Source organism: Lutra lutra, chromosome 1 (genome assembly GCF_902655055.1).
Source record: "Lutra lutra chromosome 1, mLutLut1.2, whole genome shotgun sequence".
NCBI lineage: Eukaryota > Metazoa > Chordata > Mammalia > Carnivora > Mustelidae > Lutra > Lutra lutra.
In genome coordinates this window covers 110,090,356-110,114,600 of record NC_062278.1, presented here as the reverse complement: position 1 = coordinate 110,114,600, position 24,245 = coordinate 110,090,356, and the positions used below count along the sequence as shown (strand labels likewise).

Genomic DNA, 24,245 nt, shown 5'->3' with positions numbered 1-24,245 from the left:
TTCATGTTTTCAGAATTTTTTTCATCCACCAAATAGCAGTAATAGTCCCACCTCACACGGTGGTTGTTGTTGTTGTTTTTAAAGATATTTTCTACTTGTTTGACAGATACAGCGAGAGAGGCAACAAAAGCAGGGGGAGTGGGAAAGAGAGGAGCTGAGCAGGGAGCCCCGTGTGGGGCTTGAACCCAGGACACTGGTATCATGACCTGAGCCGAAGGCAGATGCTTAAGGACTGAGCCACCAGGTGCCCTGGTTGCTTTAAGACTTAACTGAGATCATGAACGTAAACTGCCTGATGCACAATAAGCTGTCCATTCAGTTCCCCCCTCCTTTTCTGACCTGTGCAAGAATTCACTCTTGAAGCAGACTGCAGAAACAGCAATTGCCCAGTTAGTTCCTATATGAAAGTGGCAGTTTCTGGGAAGAAAACAGGCCTGCACCATGACAGTGCCTAGCATGTTATTCCAGAGCACAGAGAGTTGCCAGCATGCCTCATAGTGTTTGTGTGTTTGGCGTGGGCAGAGTAAGCCACTTTCTACCCATCACACATTCACTAGCAGCGCCTCTGAGCCTGGCCTGTGCTCATAAAGAACTCACTCTCCACAAGTCAGATACTGCTCTGAGAGTGGCACACAGCTACTTTTTTTTTTGCATACTGTACTTGAGGTTCTTGGAGAGAGTGGCAGGGAGCCATCTGTTAGCACTGGGACCTAGAACAGAATGGGAGCAGGAGCACTGGACTGGGAGTCAGAAGATCAGGCTTCCGGTTTTACTCTGCTGCTAGGTGGCTGGGGCAAGTCACTGAACTTTCAGAACTTCAGTGACATGAGGAGGTCTGGGCTCTTCTGATGTGAATGATCTTTGTTTCTGGGCTTACTCTGTGCCATTCTGTTCCCCCGATTAGGGTCATGAGTGGTTGGACATGTCTTCCATTATTGTTTTCTAAGTTCTTATAGTAGTTTGTCAGTACTTTTCCCATACTCATCACTATTGATGCTGTATTGGAATTATTTCAATACCTGAGTCTCTTGAAGGTATAGACCTATGTGTGTGTCACAGGTGTGTTCCCCAAGGTGTTTCTTGTACCTAGGAGGTTCAGTACATAGACATTGACTGAATAGGCCCTACAATAATTGATGGGAGCCAAGTATACAACAAGAAACCCCACATCCATTAAAATACCTGTCATAGATGGTTTGGGGGGATACTTAGATGAAATAGGATATTTCACTACCTTCCCAGAACTCTAGATCTAGTTGAGGAACTAAGGATGTAGTTATCATAAACAACTATGTATTAAAAAGAGAGCAGCCGATGAAAGTGTCATAGGACATGAATGGAAGGGACAAAGTACAGAAATTCAGATACAGGAGATCATACCAGGCTTTCTGAAGGAGGTGGCATCTGGGCTGGACCTTAAACTCTAGCTAAAATATGCTGGAAGGTTAACAGGTAGAGAAGGAAGCAGTTTATGAGATACGCGTGGAGGCTTGACCAGGAAAGAACACGGAGATAAGTGTGGACAGAGTGTAGAGGTACACATAGGGAATCATAGGAGAAAAGACCAGCATGATCTCAGAGCTTGAAGTAGCTACAGATCTAGGTTGGAGTGGGATTATGGGAGAGCTGTGAATCCCAGAGGACTCAAGGAATACACGAGATGTGGGATCCACTGGAGTGTGGGAACACTGCAAATTAGACCTTCCAGTCACATTGATTTTTTATCTCATCTTTCTTCTGTTTTCTAATTTCTTCTCTTGTGTATGTTTTATGGGGTATAATAGAGGAGCACAGTAGTACATGTATTAATTTATAAGTATAGGTAAATGGGAATGCATGCTCAAAAATGTTATAGAGGGGGGCGCCTGGGTGGCTCAGTGGGTTAAGCTTCTGCCTTCGGCTCGGGTCATGATCTCAGGGTCCTGGGATCGAGCCCCACATCGGGCTCTCTGCTCAGTGGAGAGCCTGCTTCCCCCTCTCTCTCCGCCTGCCTCTCTGCCTCCTTGTGATCTCTGTCAAATAAATAAATAAAATCTTTAAAAAAAAAAAAGTTATAGAGGGTCATGTGATTTTAAAACTGATCTCACCTCTCCCATGGGCAATTAGAAGGCATGGAAAGTTTTGAGTAGAGAAGCAATCTGTTCAGAATTATGCTCTGGGAAGATCAATCTGGCAAGGATAGATAAGACGGGAGGACTGACAGATGGGGGTGGAGGCAAATTGAGAAGTATTGCAGTGGTCCAGGTAGGAGGCACAGAACAGAAGTCTGAAACCAGGGAACATTGGGCCTCCAGAGCCTTCTTGTATGGGTGGAGGCAGCGGGACAGTGGACACACAGGAAAGACCCAGAGGTGACAGATGTGGCAAAAGAACAATGAATAGAAGGAAGGGACAATACCTAGTCTCCGATGACTGGGAGTTCAAAACAGAGCCTGGTATTGTCAAAGGTAGCAGAAGCTGCAGGGTCAGGAAGGGGACTGGCCGAGGGAGGGGGCTAATAGAAGTTGAGAACTTGAGATCTTCTCAAACTTACCATCTGCTGAGGAAGAAACTGAGGTTCACAAAGAGAGGGAAATGGGGTAGAGCTGAGACCAGTCACGAGGTCCCCTGAATCCCACACTGCTTTTTTTGATGATCTTTCAGCTTTGGTTTTTGAAGAGTGTTATATTAGATGTGGTTTAACCAATGTTCTCTTTTAAAAAAAAAAAATCATTTAGTATAGTCAGTGTTCCAGAAATATTTTCTGCTGCTAGTTCTCAATTTGATAAAAAAAAAATTAATGGGGAGGCGCCTGGGTGGCTCAGTGGGTTAAAGCCTCTGCCTTCGGCTCGGGTCATGGTCCCAGGGTCCTGGGATCGAGCCCCACGTCGGGCTCTCTGCTCAGCAGGGAGCCTGCTTCCTCCTCTCTCTCTCTGCCTGCCTCTCTGCCTACTTGTGATCTCTGTCTGTAAAATGAATAAATAAAATCTTAAAAAAAAAATTAATGGGACACTTTGGGGCTCAAAACTATAGTTTACCCTTGAGTAACATGGGGGTTAGGGTCGCCAACCCCCGACCCAGTTGGAAATCCACATATAAATTTTGACTCCCCAAAAGCTTAATTACTAATAGCCTACTGTTGACTGGAGACCTTACTTTTAACATAAACAGTTGATTAACACATATTTTATATGTTATTTGTATTGTATATACTGTACTATATTCTACAATAAAGGAAGCCAGAGAAAGGAAAATGTCATTAAGGAGATCATGAGGAAGAGAAAATACACTGACAGTACTGTACTCTACTTATTGAAAAAAATTCCACGCTTGTACAGTCCAAACTCATGTTGTTCAAGGGTCAGTTGTACACTGCAAACAGTACTTGCCAATTTAAATAGTGCGAAGGTGAAGACCATGCAAAAAGAGCCTTTTAAAATGTAACAGTGCCATCAACAAATACTCAGTCAAATCAAAGTAGAGAATGAAGAAAACCAAAATAGAACAACAATGTGGAAAACAGAAAGTTCAAGTAAAGAGGAGGGAATGCTACAGAGAAGCCGAAGATGAGCAAGTCAGAAAAGAGACACCTGAATTGATGACCTTCAAGAGAGTGGGTTCAGAGGTGATGGGCCAGAACCCAGACTGAATAGGACTGAAGAGTTAACAGGCTAGTGTGGTCTGGCCAGGGAACACAGAAGGGGAAGAGAAGAAGGACGGGTAGTAACTCGAGTATTCAGTCATTTCTTTGGAACAGTGACCTTGAACATGCTTGCAGGTAGAGAAGCAGATGCTGGGAGATGCCTTCAGAGGGAGGGCGGGTGGAATCAAGGGTCATAGTTGGTGGGTTCCACTTGGAAAGTAGGAGAAAAAGCTTTTGTTCTTGCAGACTGATAAAAAAGAGGAGGTTGTGTGGGGAAGAACACTTGGGTGACAAGGCTGTGGAGATAAGGTCAGAAAGAGAGACACAGAGACTCAGGAAAGACAGAGAGATAGAGATAGATTGGTGGTAGTTGTCACAAGAAATATGAATCCACCATTTGCTTAGAGATCCCTAACAAAATCAGGCTTCCTCCCCTCGGCAAAGGACAGCTGGGGCAAATGGAAACTGCCTCCTGAGCTCCCTCCCAGTAGGGTCAGGAAGGCAATTCTTGTTTTGGGGGCCAAAACTTTGCATCCCAGACCTGATGATATATATTTGAGCCAGCTCATGGTTCCGGAAAGGCTCCCAGATTTTCTAGAAGAGACAAGGGGTTAAATGCTATCAGCATTTTGGAAGGAGAGCCAAGTAGGCTCCCAAAAAAGGATTTTTTTTTTTTCTCATGGCTGTTATTATTTACAAAAGCCTGCACAGCATATCTTAGAGGAGAGCTTCCTCAGTGATTTCCAGGAGCATCTGCCGATTTGATGAAGAATCTGATGCCATCAGAGAACGAGCCAGTGATGACTCATTGCAAACTGTCTTTGTTGAGTATTTGCTGAGTACAGCAGCCCTTTCTGGCATGGTCGCTCCCAGCCCAGGACCAGAAGCCAGGCAGTGGTGGGAGAGAGGCAGCTGGGAGAGGTTCTAGTTTTTGGCACGTTTCTTGATTCTACCTTCTGCCCTTCGGCTCTTCTCCCAGTACCGAAAACCTTCACAAGGGCATGTTTTGAGAACAGCTGAACCAGACACATACCCTCTCCTGTTCTCTTGAGGTTCATCCAGGGAAGATCAGTTATGAGACTCATGAAGGATGGAGCCTGTTTTTCCCTCTTTTCTGAGACCCGAGCACTCAGGAATCACATCCCTCACAGCACAAGTAGAAAAATGAAGACCCCACATAAGAACCATCTTTCCATTGTTTTCCACTCTGTCCTTCTTCATCTTCACTAGGATTCCATGACACTGACCAAATCCAGCTCATTAGAGAACCATCTGGTTTGTGGGAGTCGACTCAGGCAGAGCCCCCCTCTGTGGTCAGGCTCATTCCCCATCACCCCCTTTCTGCCTAGTCTTGGACATGTCCTGTTACAGAAGCCTCCTGCCAGTCCCAACATGCAACCACCAGTGTCATCTCTTTCCTGCTTCCTGTCCCCTGCTCCCTGTGCCTTCCATTCTCCATCACCTCCTGGCCTTTTCATTCCTGAGCCCACCAATGCCCCCCACTTCTTTCTGCTTCCCTTCCATTTCTCTCACCTGCCTGCCCTCCCCAGTTTCTCTGTCCTCTTTGTTTCTTCTCAGCCAATTAGCTACGATGTCTTCAAGCTGTTCATGAGGGCATACTTGGAGGTGGACCTTCCTCAGCCACTGAACATGCACCTCTTCCTGGCCTTCAGCCAGAAGCCCAGACAGGAGACCCCTGAGCACCCAATGGAGGGGGCCAGCAACGAGGCCAGTGGCCCAGGTATGTAGACCAAAGTTCCCCGAGACAAAAAGGAGATTTTGTAGCTCTGATGCATTTGGCACAGGCACAGCTGCATTTCTAGGGGGTCCCCTGTGTGCAGTAACTTCCTTATGGAATGGGAATGGGGACTAGGGGACCAGGACTCCTTTCCCCATAGGGTTTCATAGGAAACCCTGTCTGATGGCTTTTTCAGAGGAACAAAGAAGGGCAAAATTCCTGCCCCCAGGATCAGAGGGGAGGATGGAGAGAAGAGGAAGAACAAAATAATGTATGGCAGGGGGAAGAGAAGCTTCTGCAAAGAGGGCAGGAAGCCCTTGCAGGGAACACTTTCAGGTCATGTGCCCAGGCTGGGCTGAGCCCAGTAGTGGCAGAGGAAGGGGAGTTGTGATCCGTGTCTGCTTGGTCTATAATGGGGATGACACAGCCAACCCCAGTGAGTCAGCATGAACCCAGCTGACACTCAGAGACGCACAACTCAAGTGATCCATGTCCCCACAGGAAGGTGTGCTCTGCCTGTGTCTCTAAGAAGCTAGCGATCATGGGCTGGTCCTCAAACCTTCTTTTTACTCCCCAGATACCAACATACAGAATGTGGATAATGCTGCCAAAGCAGATGAGGCCTGTGCCCCTGATACAGGTAAGTCTTTATAATACGAGATTTGCGGGTTGGGGTGGAGGAGGGGGACATCTAACCAGCGGTTTGTTTCCATGTCCTTTAAGCAGATCTTGTCTGCCTCCATCTTTGGGGCCTCCACCACTCATGTGTGCTGGGATCGTGAGGCTTGGTACAGGCTCTTTCTTTACTTGCCCTGAAACAGGGTAGCTCATTAGCTGTTTACTTCTGATGGGGTTGCCTGGCCAGACAGGGGAGAAGGGGAACCTTCTGGGGAGTAAATATATGATGGGGGTTTGAGTGAATGTGTGTGTGTATGTGTGTGTGAGAGAGAGAGAAAGAGAGAGAGGTGCAGAGAGAGAGAAGCAGAGCATATTTATAAAGAGGGATCTAGGGCCGAGATACGCATGACTGCCTGTGGGTGGTTGAAGGTGGGTCGGGCAAGAAAGGAGGAGTGTGTTCAAATGGACAAAACTGTATAGAGCTGCACTGTAAGAAATGGTAAAGGGAATCTTTTTAGTAGAATTATACCATATGGAAACCTGGGTTTACACATGCAAATGAAGAATGTTGAAACTGGTAACCACATGGGGACATATATAAAGAATATTTTTCTTATTAGTTAAATTCTCTTTGAAAGGTAATTAACTATTGAAGCAAAAAAAAAAAGGCATTGTGTTGTGCAATTTCTAACATATGTAAAAGTGAAATGTAGAACAAGAGCACAGAGGCCTAGATGGGAGAATTGGTGGTACTTATATGCACCGGTTTTCATAAGTCAGGAGGAGGAGCCAGGTGAAGCAGTTAACATTATTTCATCTATTTGCCAGGGACCTGGAAGGATGAGAGAATTTCTTCAAGTGGATACTAGGTGTATTTCTAATCTTTTCTCTAGCCATGGCAAAAAGGGCAACTGGAAAGATTACAGAGTTTTCCGGGTATAACTGAAGGACTGGTGAGATCAAAAATTGATGGTGGATGAAAAGCAGAGCATGGTTGGGAAAGGAAAATTGCTTTCCACAAAGTTCTGCAAATTTCAGTCTTCCCCTAGAGCTCCACAAAGCAAGGGTTACAAGCATCAGTGCCTTCCTGAGGCCTTCAGGGGCAGCATCAGGGCAAGACTCTACAAAATATGGCTCACCCACCCACCCTTCCCAGCATCCCACCCAGCCATGCAAGATCCATGGCCCCTCGGGTAGAGAAGCTGATGCTGGGAGATGCTCTTAGGTAAATGGATTTAAGTTATAAATAAGTCTTAAATCATATGTGGAATAAAAGAGGCATAAGATGACTTAAAATTTTCTCATAATAGGGAGAGAAGAGTGAAATTGGGAACCTTGACTTTCTAAACTCTGAAAGAGAAAATAAACCATGACAAGCATTTGGGCCCAGATTCTTTACCCAGAGACTTTCTTAGTCCAAATATCTGGAACTTCAAGAGGAACCTGAGAGAAATTATACTTCATTCCTTGAGATTCCAAATTGTCTGGGCAGGGTTTGTTTTAGTGGCTGAAGTTTCTGAGGAACCAAGGAAGGACTTCCTGGGGATGCTGTCAATACATGATATTTGAGAAAAAGTAATCGATGATGATAATGGAACTTGGCTGGTGTATTTGACCACAATGTTTATTGGCAACTTTTGTATCATTCTGAGAGCAACTTCCAGAGACTTCCTCCTGGAGAAGTGATTTGTGATGTACCATTTTCCTTGTGTATGGAGAGTGTCAGTTTCCTGTGGTCAGATAATAAAAGAGTAATGATGTGAATGCTGGCTCAGGGAGGTATATACCATTTTTTTCATCATCTTTTGTGACTTGAGATTTAAAGTAGAACATCCTTTTCCTGTTAGGCCACCTTCCATGGATGTCTTAATTAGATGCCCTTGTTCACCAGAAACAGGAATGTAGGGACAGACGGATACCACAGAGAGAGGCCTCTGCCAGTAAGGAAGAGCCAAGTTCTGGTATCACCTTAGATCAGGCCATCTGTTAAAAATCCCAGCCTTTTCCTGTTGTCCAAGCTAAAGCCAGAGGAAACTAGATTCTCATTTGCTATGGCCTACTTAGGCCGTTCAGAGCAATCTCCAAGCTGGGATCCAGAACAATCCAGTTCAAGTTATTCATTTCCAGAACCAGGTAGGGGAGTGTTTGGGTACATAGACACAGCAGAGAGGGGCTTCCACTGAGACATAGGCTCAGAGCCTCGAGTGATCTATCATTACAGGTTGTCAGCTAGGAAAGCCAGAGTTCATCCTTCCCTTAATGCGCAGGACTAAGTGGAATAAACAATGTGAACTTCAATCTCCTAGTTTTTATTTCATTCCTCAGGCTCTTCAGATGTTTTCCGCAGCTTGACATATTGGACTCTCAAGGAAAGTCCTTCAATTTTTCCTTAGTTCTTCCCAATTATAAAAGTAACACATTATATGGTAAAAAAAATTTGAAGTGTACAAAACAAATAAAAGGAAACAACAAAATCACCCATAATTTACCAATGCAGTTACACTTCTGCCTGCATACACGTATCCTTGTAGGTTCTTTCTTTCTTTTTTCTTTTTTTTTTTTTTAGATTTTATTTACTTATTGGACAGACAGAGATCACAAGTAGGCAGAGAGGCAGGCAGAGAGAGGAGGAAACAGGCTCCCTGCTGAGCAGAGAGCCCAACGTGGGGCTCGATCCCAGGACCCTGGGATCACGACCCAAGCCGAAGGCAGAGGCTTTAATCCACTGAGCCACCCAGGCACCCCTCCTTGTAGGTTTTTTTCTACAAATTTTTTATGGAATTAGAATCAGATTATGCATATAATTTGGGAACCAGTTTTGTTTTTCACTTAACATTATACTCAAACATTTTTCATGTCATTCAAGACTTTTGGTAAACATCAATTTTAATGCAAGGCCCTCCTTCCATAGATGAAAAATCTGAGGTTGGATATAGGAGTAAGCCCACTCGTGCAGGATCACACACCATTTAGCACAAACCCACAGCTAGAAACCCAGTCCTCTGCCTCTAGCTTGGTATTCTTTCCTTTATGCAACCCTGCCCAACCGGAAGGCAACAGGTAATACAGAGACTAAGAGAGAAGGTAGAACAAATCAGGTCTGCCTAAGAACCCTCAAGCAAAATGGTTAATGACATGGCACCTAGACAGAACTTCTGTAATATGGAAGACGGTGTTAGTCTGTTGTTACTGATGGTCCCTGAGGGATGTACTTGAATGGCAGTGGGTTGGAGGGGTTTCACATAAGGCAGCTTGAGGAGGAAAACACTAGTAAGATTAAGAGTTTTCCAGGTATAACTGAAGGACTGGTGAGATCAAAATTGATCTCACAGTCCTTCTGTGCCCTGGCATTTCCATGACTGGAATGAATAGTTCACTTCAGTGTAGACTAGAACTAGTGGTTCAAGATCCAGTCATAGTTCTGGTAATCCAGAGATCTTTGGAAAAGTCTATAACAATGTTTTAAAACAGATTTGTTGAAATATAATTGGCATAAAGTGAATTGCACATGTTTGAAATGTACAGTTAATAAGTTTTTACAGGTGTATATGGCTATAAAGCAGTACCACATCAAGATAATGAAGATATCTATCATCTCCAAAGTTGCCTTGTAATCTCTTTTTCCCACCTTCCCTACCACCACCCACATCTCTGTATTATCACTGATCTGCTTGCTGTCACTATAGATTAGACTGCATTTTCTATTCTTATAGAATCCTACAGTATGTACATTTTTTGGTGTGGCTTCTTTCACTCAGTATAATAATTTTAAAATTTGTTGATGTTGTGTGTATCAATAATCAACATGTTTTTAGTGCTGATTAGTATGCCAATATATAGGTAGATATTCCACAATTTGTTTATCCATTCACTTACTGATGGACATTTGGGTTGTTTCCAATTTGGGGCTATTACATATAAAACATTAATATTCTTAGTACACATCTTTATATGGACAGCTTTCATTCCTTTTAGGTAAAGATCAAGGAATAGAATGTTTAAGATTATTATGTTCTTGTGATGATTTGACCTCTTTATTATGAAGTGACTCCCTTCATTCCTGGGAACACTCTTTGCTTTGAAATCTAGCTTATTATAATTATATTCATAATTAATGTAGTCACTCTAGTTAACTAGAGTTACAGTGGTATCTTCCTCCATTCTTTTAATGTATTTGTGTCCATATTTAAAAAGACTTTTTAATAGGAAGCATTGGTTGGATCTTCTTTTTTTAATCTAAGCTGACAATCTCTGCATTTTAGAACTTTAGAACATTTACATTTACTATGATAATTGCTATCATTAGGTTTAAAAGTGCCATTTTGCTATTTGTTTTTTTCTCTCCATCTGTCCTTTCTTTCCCTTTTGCCCTTTTTCTGAATTCTTTCAATTAGTTAAATTATTTATGATTTCACTTATCTCCTTTTTAACACTATTAGCTATAACTCTTTGTAACAGTATTTTAGTGCTGGTTTTAACTATAATAGTCTATTTTCAAGTAATATTATTCCACTTTGCATGTACTATATGAAATTTACCACAAGAGTGGTGCCTGGGTGGCTCAGTAGTTTAAGTGTCTGCCTTCAGCTCAGGTCATGATCCCAGGATCCTTTGATGGAGCCTCACGTTGGGTTCTTTGCTTGGTGGGGAGCCTGCTTCTCCCCCTCACTCTGTCTGCTGCTCCCCTTGCTTGTGCTTTCTCTCTCTGTCAAATAAATAAATAAAATCTTTAAAAAAGAAGTTTATTGCAGTATCCCTCCATATCTTCCACCTAGGCCTTTGTGCTATTGTTATCATACATTTTCCTTCTATATATGTTGAATTATAAACTGCACAACCACATTGTTATTATTTTTGCTTCAGTAGTTAATTATCTTTTAAGGAGATTTAACTAATAAAAATATTTTTTATATTTACCCATGTGGTTACCTGTTTTAAAACTCTGTATTCTTGTGTATAAATCTAGGTTTCCATATGGTATAATTCAACTAAAAAGATGTTCTTTATCATTTCTTGTATTGCAGCTCTGTGAAGTTTTGTATAAAAAATTATTTTGCCCTTTTTTTTTCTAAAGATATTTTACTGAGTAAAGAATTCTAGGTTGGCAGGGGTGCCTGGGTGGCTCAGTCAGTTAAGCATCTGCCTTCAGCTCAGATTATGATTCTGGGATCCTGGGATCAAGCCCCCAGTAGGGCTTCCTGCTCAAAGGGGAGTTTGCTTCTCCCTCTCCCTTCTGCTTGTGCTCTCTCTCTTTCTCTCTGTGTCTCAAATAAATAAATAAAATCTTAAAAAAAAAATTCTAGGTTGACAGGTTTTTTTTCCCTTAGTACTTTAAAGATGTTGTTCCACTAGCTTTCAGCTTGCTTTCTTTCTAGTGAGAAAACTATAGGCATTCTCCTCTTTTTTTCTCTCTACATAAGGTCTCTTTTCCTCTGGCTTCTTTTATGAAATGTTTTCTCTTTATCACTGATTTTAACCAATTTGATTATAATGTTCCCGGTATAATTTTCATGTTTCTTCATGTTTTTGGGGTTCATTGAGCATCATGGACCTGAGATTCTATAGCTTTTATCAAATATCAACAAATTTGGAAAATTTCCAGCCATTATTTCTTAAATTTTCTACTTCTTTCTCTCTTAACGTATTCCAATTACATGTCTGTTTGAAGTTGTCCCCCAGCTCACCGATATGACACTATTTTTTTTTTTAAGTCTTTTTTGGATCATTTTTATTGCTGTTTCAAATTCACTGATCTTTTCTTCTGCAAAGTCTAATCCACTGCTAATCCTATTCAGGGTACTTTTTCATTTCACACACATCATATCTAGACAATTGTTATGGACATTTTTTAACATATCTTTTATGTCTCTTCTTAACATATGCAGTCTTTCCTTCAGCTTCTTGGAGAGATGGAATACACTTGTAATAATTATTATGAAGTTTTTATTATATCATCTGTGTCATTTCTGGCTCCATGTCAATTGCTTTTTCTCATTATTATTGTTCACTTTTTTCTTGCTTCTTTGTATACCCATTACTTTTTTGTGAAATACCAGGCATTGACAATTTTACATCATTGGGTTTTACATTCTTAGAAAAATTCTTGAGTTTTGCTTTGGGGCACTGTTAGGTTACTTGGAAATAGTTTGACCTTTTTGGGTTGGGTTTTAAAGCTTTGCTAGGCAGGACCAGAGAGGCATTTACTTAATTTCACCCAATGACCAAAGCAAAACTCTTCTGAGTTCTCTACCCAGTGTTTCTTGAGTTTCCTACCTGGATTGGTGAGAAGAGACACTATTCTTGCATTTCAGGGATTGTTCCCACCAATACTGATTCTTTCCCTACCCTCAGGTAGTCTCATCACACATCTATGCTAATTGTTACTCAGCTGAATAATTGAGGGGAAACTCTACTGATTACTCACAGAGGACCCTCTGTAGATCTCTAGAGCTCTCTCTAGAGCTTCCTCCTCTTTGGTGCACTGCCCTGTGAACTCTAGACACCTTGGACTCCCCAGAGTCTGCCTCTTCAATTCAGAGAGACTTGTAGGATCTGTCTGGGTTCCCCTTTTCTGTGCTGCAGCCCTTGAAACTCTGGACAGTAAGATGTGGGAATTACAGGGATCATCTCATTTGTTTTTTATCTCTTGGGAATCACCATTTGGTGCTACCACATTCAGTGTCCTGTGAACCATTGTTTCATATCTTTTGTCCAGTTTTTTAGTTGTTTCAATAGAAGGGTATATCTGGTATGTTATTCCAATTTAGTCAAAATAGAAGTCATTGTAATAGTGTTTTAATGATGAATAGTTTGAGGATGTAACAGTAACATGAGATATAATGGGCTATCCAGTACAAAGGATTTCTCTCATTTGTCTTTTTTTTTTTTTTAAGATATTATCTATTTATTTGACAGAGATCACAAGTAGGCAGAGAAGCAGGCAGAGAGAGAGGGGGAAGCAGGCTCCCGGCTGAGCAGAGAGCCTGAAGTGGGGCTCGATCCCAGGACCCTGGGACCATGACCTGAGCTGAAGGCAGAAGCTTTAACCCACTGAGCCACCCAGGCACCCCCTCTCGTTTGTCTTATATATTAGTATGTTTATCCCTAACTTTTCCTCCAATGATGATTTAAATACTTCTGTTGCATATGTAATTTTATTACAATTTCCCCATCTCGTTATCCTTATTTTTATCTCATCGTATTGTATTTTTAGCTCAACTTACTCACCCTTGAGGCTTTCTGCCCCTCCTTAGTAGAGGTTATATCTTCTTGCAACCTCCTAGGGTCTTGTCCAGTAGGAAGTTGTTTCCAAAGATCTGGAAGCTTCCTTTCCTTGTGCTGCAGTTCTGTTTCATAAGATCTGTCTTGGTCTCTTCACAAGGCCTCTTATAGTACACAGAGTGTCAGTGAGACAGTGGTCTCACCCACTGTCCATCTGGACCATTGTTAACTCCCTTCTCAGATCATAGCCCAACTCCTAGGACCCAGTTGGCTTTCACGGAACACAGCTCTACTGGCCTGACACAAACCGTTTGCCTTTGCCTGGCACTTTGGCTCTCTGAACAAAAAGTGGGCTGGTGATGTTGCCTTCTCCAGCAGGCATTACTCTCAGGGCTGCCTGTCTGTGTGCTTGTGCCTTCAGCTCTCCATTACTTAGTGGATTTTCCACCGCCGGTCTTCCTCTTACTTTTCACTGTGTTTTCTGTGAGTTGCACCCACTTTCTGGATATTAAGAGATTATTTCTGGTGGGCATGGATTTAGAGAGACTGGGAAAAGAGAGAGAGCTCTTAAAGAGACTTGAGAAAGTATAATTCACACAGTAGAATATAGGTGCCTGGTTTTCTCATTAGTAATAACCTCATATTTCTGAATTAGAAGACAAGAAGTATAAAAGAGACAGCGTTTTCCTATCTAAGAAAAGGGAAACTCCAGAGGGAAAGCACTCCATTCCTGCCAAAGATAAACCACTTTCTGCATATTCTTAATCCAATTGATTAGGCTTGCAGCTAGTCAAAATTTGTCCTAGTTTCTGGAAACTCATTGATTGTTGATCTTCTGAATATTCACCTTTTCATTTATCTTTTAATCTATTTGAGAAGAAAATTCTGAAAGCCTGCATTGGTAAATGACCAATAGTCTGGTTTTTAGAATCCTAGCCAAAACTCTACAAATTGTGTGTGTTCCCAGACCCTTAGGCTAAATGACATTTACCTGTTGCTTATGGGCAATACTAAAAATCACTGTCATCTTTTCTGAAAATTCACAGGGTATAGGTGAATTTCTTACAAGGATATAGATTCTTAAAGGAGTCAGAATGGGGCCCATTCAGAGTGTATGAACTCCACAAATTAGTTATCTAGGACCACAGATTGGATCATATTTAAGTGACCAACAGTTTTGAGGACACTTGTTTAAAATTCTTGCCTCTATCAAGAAAATGATGGAGTAACAAAAGGGGTTTAATATTTGTTAAACACTAAGTGCTTTTGGATGGTTTCCTTTTGCCTATTACAGAATTGAAGATCACCGAGAAGCAAGAGCCAGCTAAAGACCAAGTGGCTGCAGCCCCCCTGGGAAACCCTGTTGCTCCATCTCCAGGCTCGGAATCCCCCATAGTGTACCTGAAGGATATTGTGTGTTACCTGTCCCTGCTGGAGACGGGGAGACCTCAGGATAAGCTGGAATGTAAGTGCTCACCCTCTCAAGGGCCTTCAACTTTTTCCTAGAAGATCTAGTATCTTGTCCTTCATTTTAAGCATGCCAGAGAGCGACCTGGGATAATGGGTATTGGTGACACCTGCTTGGGGAAGGTGCTTCTGTCCTGTCACCAGCAGTGATCTGGACATGTCTTACAATCCACGCTGGAAACCCAGTACCAGTTGTGTGGAGAGTAGGATGTACATCTGAGACCTTGCCATTGAGAATCTGGATTTGGAAATTGGAGAAGTCTCAACGTGGGGTCGAGACTCCCTTCCTTTGCTGGCAGGATTTTCTGAAAGTCTCCAACCAGAAAGTTCCTACCTTCCCTTATTTTTCAAGGGAGGATATTCAATATCTGTCTTCCTTCTATTCTGTACCCAAGCAACTCTTTAACTATGAGGAATTCCTTTTTCTTGATCAATCTCTAGCTTGTTAAAACTTATTTCTGTTTCTTCACCCACCCCCACCTCAAGTTTTTTGGCCTCTAGAGAAAAGGGGCTAGTTAAGTGAGGGAGTTGGTTCCAAATGTGACTAAAGTTGATTTAAAAAATATATCTTCAGAGAGAGAGAGAGAGTAATGGCTGTGGCAGAAAGGAAAGCCCAGAGTGACTGAAAGAGCCTGGAATCTTGTAGAAGATTCACTGCAGGGATGGTTTCCCCCACCTCCAAGAGCCTACAGGCAGACTTTTTAAAATAGGAAATAATAGGACCTTGTTAAAAAAGATATATGGTTTTTGGGGCCCCTGGGTGGCTCAGTGGGTTGAAGCCTCTGCCTTCGGCTCAGGTCAGGATCTCAGGGCCCTGGGATCGAGCCCCGCATCGGGCTCTCTGCTCAGCGGGGAGCCTGCTTCCTCCTCTCTCTCTCTCTGCCTGCCTCTCTGCCTACTTCTGATCTCTGTCAAATAAATAAATAAAATCTTTAAAAAAAAAAAAAGATATATGGTTTTGGCTCCTCTTGGGAACTTAGTAGATATTAAGGGAAAAACCATATGTATCATAGCAAAAGTCAAAATTCCAGTTAATAAGATGACTAATCAACAAAACTTCATCAGTAACTAGGTTACTGTCTAATCCACTGGCAAGGTTAACCCTTGCCAAAACCAAAATAAAACAGTTCATTCATTAGCTGAGCTTAAAATCTCCCCCGTAGTTTTGAGGTATTAACAATTGCAAGACTGAAGTGTTAATTTGGTGGCAAATATAGCAGGTTTCTGTATCTTTTGGCTAATGTTAAAAGTGAAATGTCAAATTATTTCTAACATTCAGCCGAAAAATTGGAGTTTGAGGTATTGAATTTGTTCATAATTACCAGAGAGGATGTGGCAGATTTTTTCATATTAGTGGCTCTCAGATTGAGTCTGGTAATGGCAATGAAAAGAAACCGCATTAAAAAAAATTTTTTTTTTTTTTTACAGAAAATTGCCAACATAGATAAAAGTAGAAAGCACAGTGAACTTCCCTATAGCCATCAGCCATCTTCAGTAATTGCCCTGCTTATAATCAATCATGTTCTATTTATACCTCCCATACATTCCCTCTGCCCCAGAATATTTTGAAGCAAATTCCAGACATCTGTATGTACCTCTAAAATATGACTTTTTCTTAACTATAACCTCACCACCATTATCACATTGAAAGACAATGATTCCTTACTATTGCCTGTTCACAGAAAAAGCAGGCAGAGCTAAAATAAGAACAAAAGTATTCATTTAGGGCCTCAGAATAGCAATATGGAGAACACAGATTGGGGCAGAAACCCAAAAAGTGTCCGTCCCAAAAGAACAAAAGTCAGGGGTGTTTAAAGACAAGAGGAATTCTCATGTATGTGTTTGCAGAGAATTTTGATTGGTTGTTGGTAGTGGAAAACTAATCTTAATTGATATGTAATTGGTGACTGAGGTCATCACTAAACAAAGTCTCTTTAATGTAGCAAATTGCAGGTGTTCAGGCTGAGTCCTTGGAATATTTACAGTTTGGCCCCCTTCAGAGTTCACGGTTCTGCCCTGTTAGGACCTGCATGAGGCCCATCTCCTTAATGGCCTCCCAGCTCCATTTTAAAGCTCCTTGACATAAGTGACTCCATTTAATTTCACCTTTTATATACCAGATATTCAGTTGGTGTTCACATTTTTCCAATTATCTTACCTATTTTTAACTGCTTGTTTGAATCAGAATCCAAATGTGGTCCATACATTTGCCGTTGCTTCTTAAGTTTCTTCTATTTTAATCTTCTGCTTATTATTTTCCTTGTAATTTTTTGTTGTAGAAACTTGGTTATATTCGTCCTCTAGAGCTTTTAATCTTTTTTTAAATTAAACCAGATGAATTCAAATCCTCTCCTGATTTTAATAATTGAAAACAGCTTAAACTTTTCTCTTTTAATAACCAAACATGCATCTTTTTGGAAATAATATCCTGAAATCCCACCTATCATCCATTCATTAACAATTACTCTCATTGTTGAACACCTTTTATCTGCTAATCACTTTTTTTTTCTTTTTAAAGATTTTATTTTTTTATTTGACAGACAGATCACAAGTAGGCCGAGAGGCAGGCAGAGAGAGAGTGGGAAGCAGGGTCCCTGCTGAGCAGAGAGCCTGAGGTGTGACTCAATCCCAGGACCCTGAGATCCTGAACTGAGCGGAAGTCAGAGGCTTAACCCACTGAGCCACCCAGGAGCCCCTCTGCTAATCACTTTAAATGCATTATCTCATTTTAACCTCATAATAACCTGAGAAGGTCAATGTGATTATTCTCATTTTAAGTGTAAACGACTTGCCCAAGGACATGCTGGTTTTAAACGGGATGCTTTCTTCCTGTTCTTTCTGGTTCTACTGTCCCTGCATTATAGGACCAGGGGAGCTCCCCATGGGAGTCGCCCGGGGCCCAGGGTCTGGGAACAGCAGTGGTGGGAAAGCCTGCCCTTTCCATCATCCAGCATCTGTTTGGCGACTCAGCCTCCTATGCTGAGTGCCTCTGACTAGGACATTCTGAAGACTCAGAGAATCGGAAGGCCGTGACCCTACTTTGAAGGAATCTTGACTCCTGACACAATCACCCCACTGAACAAACGTAAGGCGCAGGGATGTCACAACATGTAGAAAGATGTGATGACACACAGACAACCTAACAGGAGTGTCGTGACCTGTGGGACATGCTGAGAGGTCTAGAGTGGGTATGTGGGGGAAGGGTCAGTCAGGGAGGCCCAATGAAGGGTTCCAGGAACAGGAGGAAAATGAAGATGTGTCAGCTCTGCTCCCAACTCCGCTTACTTCTGAGATCACAAACAGGATCTCTACCTTTAAGATGAGTGAAATATAATTTCCCAAGGTCCCAAAAATGAAAATTTAATCCTTTGCCTAAATTTCTGTCCCAGGTCTTCCTTATCCTGCATCACCTCCCTACAGCTAGAACATGCTAAAGGATGTTTCTGAATAGCATGTTGACATTTTAGAAAAACAAATACAACAGCTTCTATAATGCTAAATACATCATAGCTTTGTTGAGGATTCCATCAGCAGTAATGATAGCGTGTACAGGACAGTGCATCGTACTTATTAAATGCCACATATAAATGTTTGTTAATGAAAGAAAGTAACAATAAATAACATCTGTTGAGTGCTTTCTCCATTCCAGGTGCCATGGGATGAGGAGTAGGGCACATGAATCTGTCTGTATAAGCTCGATCTTCCTGAAATCTTTAAAGAGGCCAAAACATTTAGATGTCACAATATTGATTTTTAGAGTGATCATAGCTGGCATAAAATTCTGAAGTTAAAGAAATGATGTTGGACTTCTTTGCTTGCTCTGGGGATGTTAAGAGAAAGAACACATCAATTTAAACTTCCCTGAATATCTTTTTTAGAGAGTGAAGTTGTCAAAACCTTCTCTTAAAACCTTTCTAAGGGGTGCCTGGGTGGCTCAGTAGGTTAAGCCTCTGCCTTCAGCTCCGGTCATGATCCCAGGGTCCTGGGATCGAGCCCCGCATTGGGTTCTCTCCTCTGTGGGAAGCCTGCTTCCTCTTCTCTCTCTGCCTGCCTCTCTGCCTACTTGCAATCTCTGTCTGTCCAATAAATAAATAAATCTTTAAAAAAAAAAAAAAAAAACCTTTCTAAGTATTAAAAAGGCCAGCAAAAATATTTACCAAGTATGTAGTCTTACTTGGCATGTTTCTTTCATGAACATTTTAAAGGTATTGATATATTTATTTTATACATATCTTGTAAGATATTGTATGCTTATTTATATTTCTTATACAGAACAATTAAAATTATTACAGAGAAAAAAATTGACCGATCATTTACATACTAATCCTCATTAAAAAAAAAAGACCTAGGAGAAAGGGGAACCATTGTAATCATCTTGCAGATAAAGAAACATGGCCCAATGAAGTTAAATGACTTGTTTGATGCCCTTGAGGTAATAGGACAAGGCCCAGAGGCCTAAATCCACACCCCTTCTGGGTGCAGTAAAAACAGTGTCCCATTTATAGTTCCGGTGCTCGCACCAGCCGGGCACTTGTGAGCTGTGTTCCAGTGATGCTGCGAGGGTACGCACACTCCACCAGGAACCACACCTCGCACCAGCCGGACACTTGTGAGCTGTGTTCCAGTGATGTTGCGAGGGTACGCACACTCCACCAGGAACCACACTGCAACCTGGATTTTATCAGCCACGGAGTTATTGCTTAGACAGGTCCGGAAGCCAGATGGCTATGTTCTCCTCCCTTTTTCCACCCTCTGTGTGAGAAATCAGACTCTGCACCGTGGAGGGTGGGTGAGCTGGCTGCAGGGGCCTTCGCCCCAGCGACAGAACTGAGCTAAAGACCGGCAGCATCAAAGCCCCAGCCCATCCGTGGTGCCCAGAGGACACCTCGAGCCTCACCTCTGTGTCTCTTGCAGTCATGTTTCGTCTCTATGATTCGGATGAGAACGGTCTCCTGGACCAAGCGGTAAGCTCTCATTCCAAATGTCCCTCCTGAAACCAAGAAAATTGGGGGGAGAGGGGAGCAGGTGGAGGAAGAGTCTAAAAACCCCCAGTTCTAACGTTAGAGAATAGCAGTGTCTTGATATAGGCTGCAGGAATCAGGGTAGAACCCCCCACTGCTACTTCCCAGAGGCCCAGCTTGGGGGAGAACGAACTCCACCTGACGTTTTCATTCCCGAAGCCTTGGATCCCACCATTTCAGAAGGGGAGTTGCTTTAGTATCCTACCTAGTTGAACTTCCCAGTCTTCCTCTCATACCCAGAGCAGTAGCTCAACGAGTCTGGTTCTTTCTGCTCTGAGCAAATGGTCCCGTCCCATTGTACCTGGGAAAGCCTGAGACCCGTCCCTGCTCTCCCTCAGGAACAGGCAGGGATACAACAGGGATCATGGAGTGAAAAGAGGTATGGAAGGCAGAGAGGGGAGAAGGCAAACAATCGGGCAGCTCTGTGCTCATCACTGGCAGTGTTAGAGACGGGGCTCCTTAACAGAAAGGCTGTGAGGTTGAGAGGCATGGGACGGACTCACACCTGCCCCACGGGGAGGAAGGAAACAAGTCCATTGGACCGACAAAGTCATCCCCAAGTCCTCTAAACCCCAGGGCTCCTTTAAGGGATCCCATAGCCACAAGGCAATGCCGTGGGCTGCATCACGCCGGAGAACAACCAGAGAATCACAGACTCGCAAGCATTTGATCAACACACGTTAATCAAGTGTCTGCCCCACGTCAAGCACTACTTCGAGCGCTGGGGCTATGTCAGTGAAGCCAACAGACATGAATCTGTGCCCTCATGAAGCTTTTGTTCTAGCGCAAGCACACGCCCTACCAAGCCGAGCAAGGTATGTGTCAGAGAGAGGTGCGAGTCGGAAGGAAAATAAAGGAGGGAAAGGAAGTGTTCGAGGGAGCAGTTTAGCTAGAGGAGCCAAGGATGGTGTCCCTCGGGGGATCTGTGAACAGGGACTGGAAGGAAGTGAGGGAGTGAGTCAGGGGGACATCTAGAGGAGACCCCTTCCAGGCTGAGGCAGCCCCAAGGGCGAGGGTCCAGAGGGGTGCTTGGAATGTCAGCAGATGAATGAGGAGGGAACGTGATGGAACAGAACAGCAAGGAGGTCAGAGAGAGAAGTAATAGGTGAGATCAGAGAAAGAATGACCAGGAGTGGTTGTGGGGAGAGTTCACAAAACCCAGCAAGTTGTAGAGGGGACTGGAAGTTTGTCTTTTACTCTGGAGGAAGGGAAAACCATTGGAGGTTTTGAACAGGGGGGTGACACAACTTCAGTTTAACCAGATCACTCTAGCTTGCTGTGTTGCAACTAGGCTGTAGGGACTCCAGCAGGGATGCCAGTTTGGAGGCTGTTGGAATAAACAAGATAAGAGATGATGGTAACGCATACCAGAGTAGAGGCATTGCAGATGGTAAGAAGTGGTTAAGTTCCAGATTTGTTGGGAAGACAACACTGGTGGTTGGAAGTGAGTGTCTATAGAGAAACCTGATTCAGTTTTCCACAGAAGATCTCGGGCAGATGGATGCCCAGGATCTATGTGAACACTCTCAGGAGTGGAGAGTTCACCCTCTGCCTCAAGATGGTCATTCCACTGTTGGGGGAACAGGTAGAGAGGGCTTCCTTCCTGCACAGAAGCCACCTCTCGTCTACCAGAGAAATTCTCAGCACAAAAGAGTATTCTGTTTTCCTCTCCCCCTCCCCCAACCGAGCAGTGAGACCAAAATAGGCCAACCTTCAACCTCTCCTTCCCTACACCCCTTGGCTTACTTCTGCCCTGTGTAGGTGACCAGGACAGTGGACCAGTGGAAAACCAATCCTATACCGTAGGTCTTTAAGATTTAGAAGGTACTGTCCCATCTACCCCAAGACCTTCTCTAACCTCAAATTCCCCCAGTATTCTACACTATTTTTCATAAGGCAGGTTTAAATAACCACTCTGACCAAGCTCCGGTTTGAAAGTGCCATTCTTAAAATATGGCACAGAACTGAACCTATTCCTCCATGACTCTTTAAGTAGTCACATGTGGTCTGAACAGAATGGACATCTGGGGAACAAGTTCTTCCTAAGATCTGCCTATTCTGCTTCCTGAAAATGCCCACCGATTCACACAGACCAAGACTGAGTCTAATTCTCAGTTCCTGAATCACATTGTTTTAATCAAGGACTCTTGAACCCAGCTCAATCCACCAAGCTCTTTTTTTGTTGGAAATTATGTTGCACCCTGTCCCCACTGCTTGGCCCACTACTTTACCTCCATTTATTACCTCATCTGTGATTTTGCCATGAATTTTTAAAAATTTAAATAGAATGTAATTTTTTAAATCCCTCCTGGGTTTTTAGGTTGCTTATTTTGACCCAGCATCCTACGTGGTGGAGATAACACTTTTGAACTTGGCTTCCATTCACCAATGTGTCTCCCCAGATCAGTCTTACTATGAACATCTTCCATGGTGCCCAAGAGATACAAATGCCTCCTCAGTCTAGTGTGTTGCCATTCGACTCTTGGTGCACTGATTCATTCCCATCCAGCATTTCTGTGAGGTCTTAAAGAAAGCCTGACTTGGTACTAAACAAAAGTCTTGCTTACCAGGCAGGTGTAGCCCTTATAAATTTCCTAATCAGAGTCCTGGGCTCAGGCTGGACAAGATGCAAAGGAAAGAGAGACGCTCAAAAGATAGAGCTAAGACCTGAGCTAGGACCAATGCAGTGGCCCTACATCCACCTGCAAATTGACCCCTGAGGGATATAGATGGATCCCAAGTTGCTAAGCTTTGGGAATGAGGAGCAATAAAAGAGGGCGAGGAGAGAGAACTGCCTTGGTTCAGTATTTCGGAAGTATTTAGGAAGCAAGAATCACAAAGGAGAAAACGGGAGTGCCTTCTCTCCTGAGAGTAACAGAATTAAGGAAGGAAGTTGAGTTCAGGGGGAGTCCAAGAGGAAGACAGTGAGCTTTCTGCATACCTGTGGCTTGCCCATGTTCTTTGTTTCTTGTGAGCGTCTACTCTCCACAGAGCTTTGTAGTCAGGGCTGAAAAAGAGAGCAGAAACAAATGGTGAGCTCCTTAGGAAAGGCCAGTATGTTACAGGGCTGCTTCTCATGCTCTGCCCCCCCGCCCATCTTCCCACGGGGTTTGGTTTTGGGTCTTGCTCACAAAAGCACATCTTCAGTGGTTCTGTTCTCTGTTTTCTAGGAAATGGATCGTATTGTCAACCAGATGCTTCACATTGCCCAGTATCTGGAGTGGGACCCCACGGAGCTGAGGCCTGTAAGTTTCCAGAAGCAAGGGGAGATGTCCAAGTGAGCTTCCGAATGAAAGCAAGATAAAATGTTGACCGTGCATGTGCTCCCAGACTCACCCTCTCATGGGCAGCTTCTCTGGGGTCCTATGCCTTGACCTCTGTTTTCTCTCATAGGAAAAATTGAAGACATAATTTAAATAATAATACCTAATAATGCTCCCTAACCTTTCCACCAGAGCTAAATTTTTATAACAGGGGTTCAAGGAATTTAGAACTAGAAAGAATTTTAAAGATTTTCTCAGTCACCAGATAATATTAATAGCTACATTTGGGGGCTCCTATGAGTCAGGTATTAGATGAGACATTTTCTATACCTTTTCTCTTATCCTCACTATACTGCTACCCACATAGCAATATTATTTTCATTTTATAGGTGAACAAAGCCAAACCCAGAGAGTGGGGGTGGCTTGCCCAAGGCCACATAGGGCAGGGCAGGGCGTGGAACCCTGGCCTCCTCACTGCTGTTTGCTCCCTCACTGCTGTGCCTGCTGTAAATCGGAGCACAAAGGGGTAAAACAAAGAGGATAACACAGCAAAAGAGAAAGAAGGGGACAGAGGGAGGCAGGGAAGTGCAGGATGAAAGTGGACAATTGTTGCTCTCTGGGTTCTGCAGATACTGAAGGAGATGTTGCAGGGGATGGACTATGACCGGGACGGCTTTGTGTCTCTAGAGGAATGGGTCCATGGAGGGATGACCACCATCCCACTGCTGGTCCTGCTGGGCATGGACGACTCTGTAAGTCAGCAAGCCTGAGCTCAGAGAGCTCTTATCTTTCAGAAGCATCAGGTTCCATGTGGAAATTAACATCTATATATGGCCTTGGCTTCTGCCTTTCTCCATTGGGCACACCATAGCCTCTAGGCCAGCCCCAAAGTCCTCTCTTTCCACCTGTTATATATTCATTCTGGCATATATTCATTCATTTGACTGAGAACACTGACTAAATTAAATAAAGGTACTGTTCTGAACACAGTAAGGGGATTCAAAAATAATATTCCCCTACCAGAAGCTTAGACTCAACCAGGTGGGTTAAGGGTTTGTGTGGGGGGAGTCAAGGAAGAATCCCATCTTTTCAACAGATTAGGGTAAAATATGCTAAGAGTCTTGACAAAAGAAGGAAAGGAGGAAGGGAAGGAAAGATACTGATGTGTCCCAAAGTAGAGGTTTTTCAGTGATACTATCTTATTTAATCATCAAAACAACCAGATAAGATTTTTTTTTTTTCCCCAATTTGTATACATGGAAAACTGAAATTCTGGGCCTAAAGAGCAAAGGAAG

The 24,245-nt window shown here is 43.0% G+C and overlaps 1 protein-coding gene across 4 annotated transcripts in view; it reads left to right on the top strand.

Moving 5' to 3' along the window:
* DGKG (diacylglycerol kinase gamma) overlaps positions 1-24,245 on the top strand; it is a 210,833-nt gene that overhangs the window by 54,255 nt on the left and 132,333 nt on the right. For all 4 annotated transcript variants that reach the window (XM_047732347.1, XM_047732341.1, XM_047732340.1 and 1 more), the window contains exons 4-9: positions 5,201-5,363; positions 5,938-6,000; positions 14,494-14,664; positions 19,581-19,630; positions 22,858-22,932; positions 23,580-23,702. In XM_047732347.1, coding sequence (XP_047588303.1) covers positions 5,231-5,363; positions 5,938-6,000; positions 14,494-14,664; positions 19,581-19,630; positions 22,858-22,932; positions 23,580-23,702 — 615 coding nt within the window. In that variant the 5' untranslated portion in view covers positions 5,201-5,230. The remainder of the gene's footprint in view (positions 1-5,200; positions 5,364-5,937; positions 6,001-14,493; positions 14,665-19,580; positions 19,631-22,857; positions 22,933-23,579; positions 23,703-24,245) is intronic.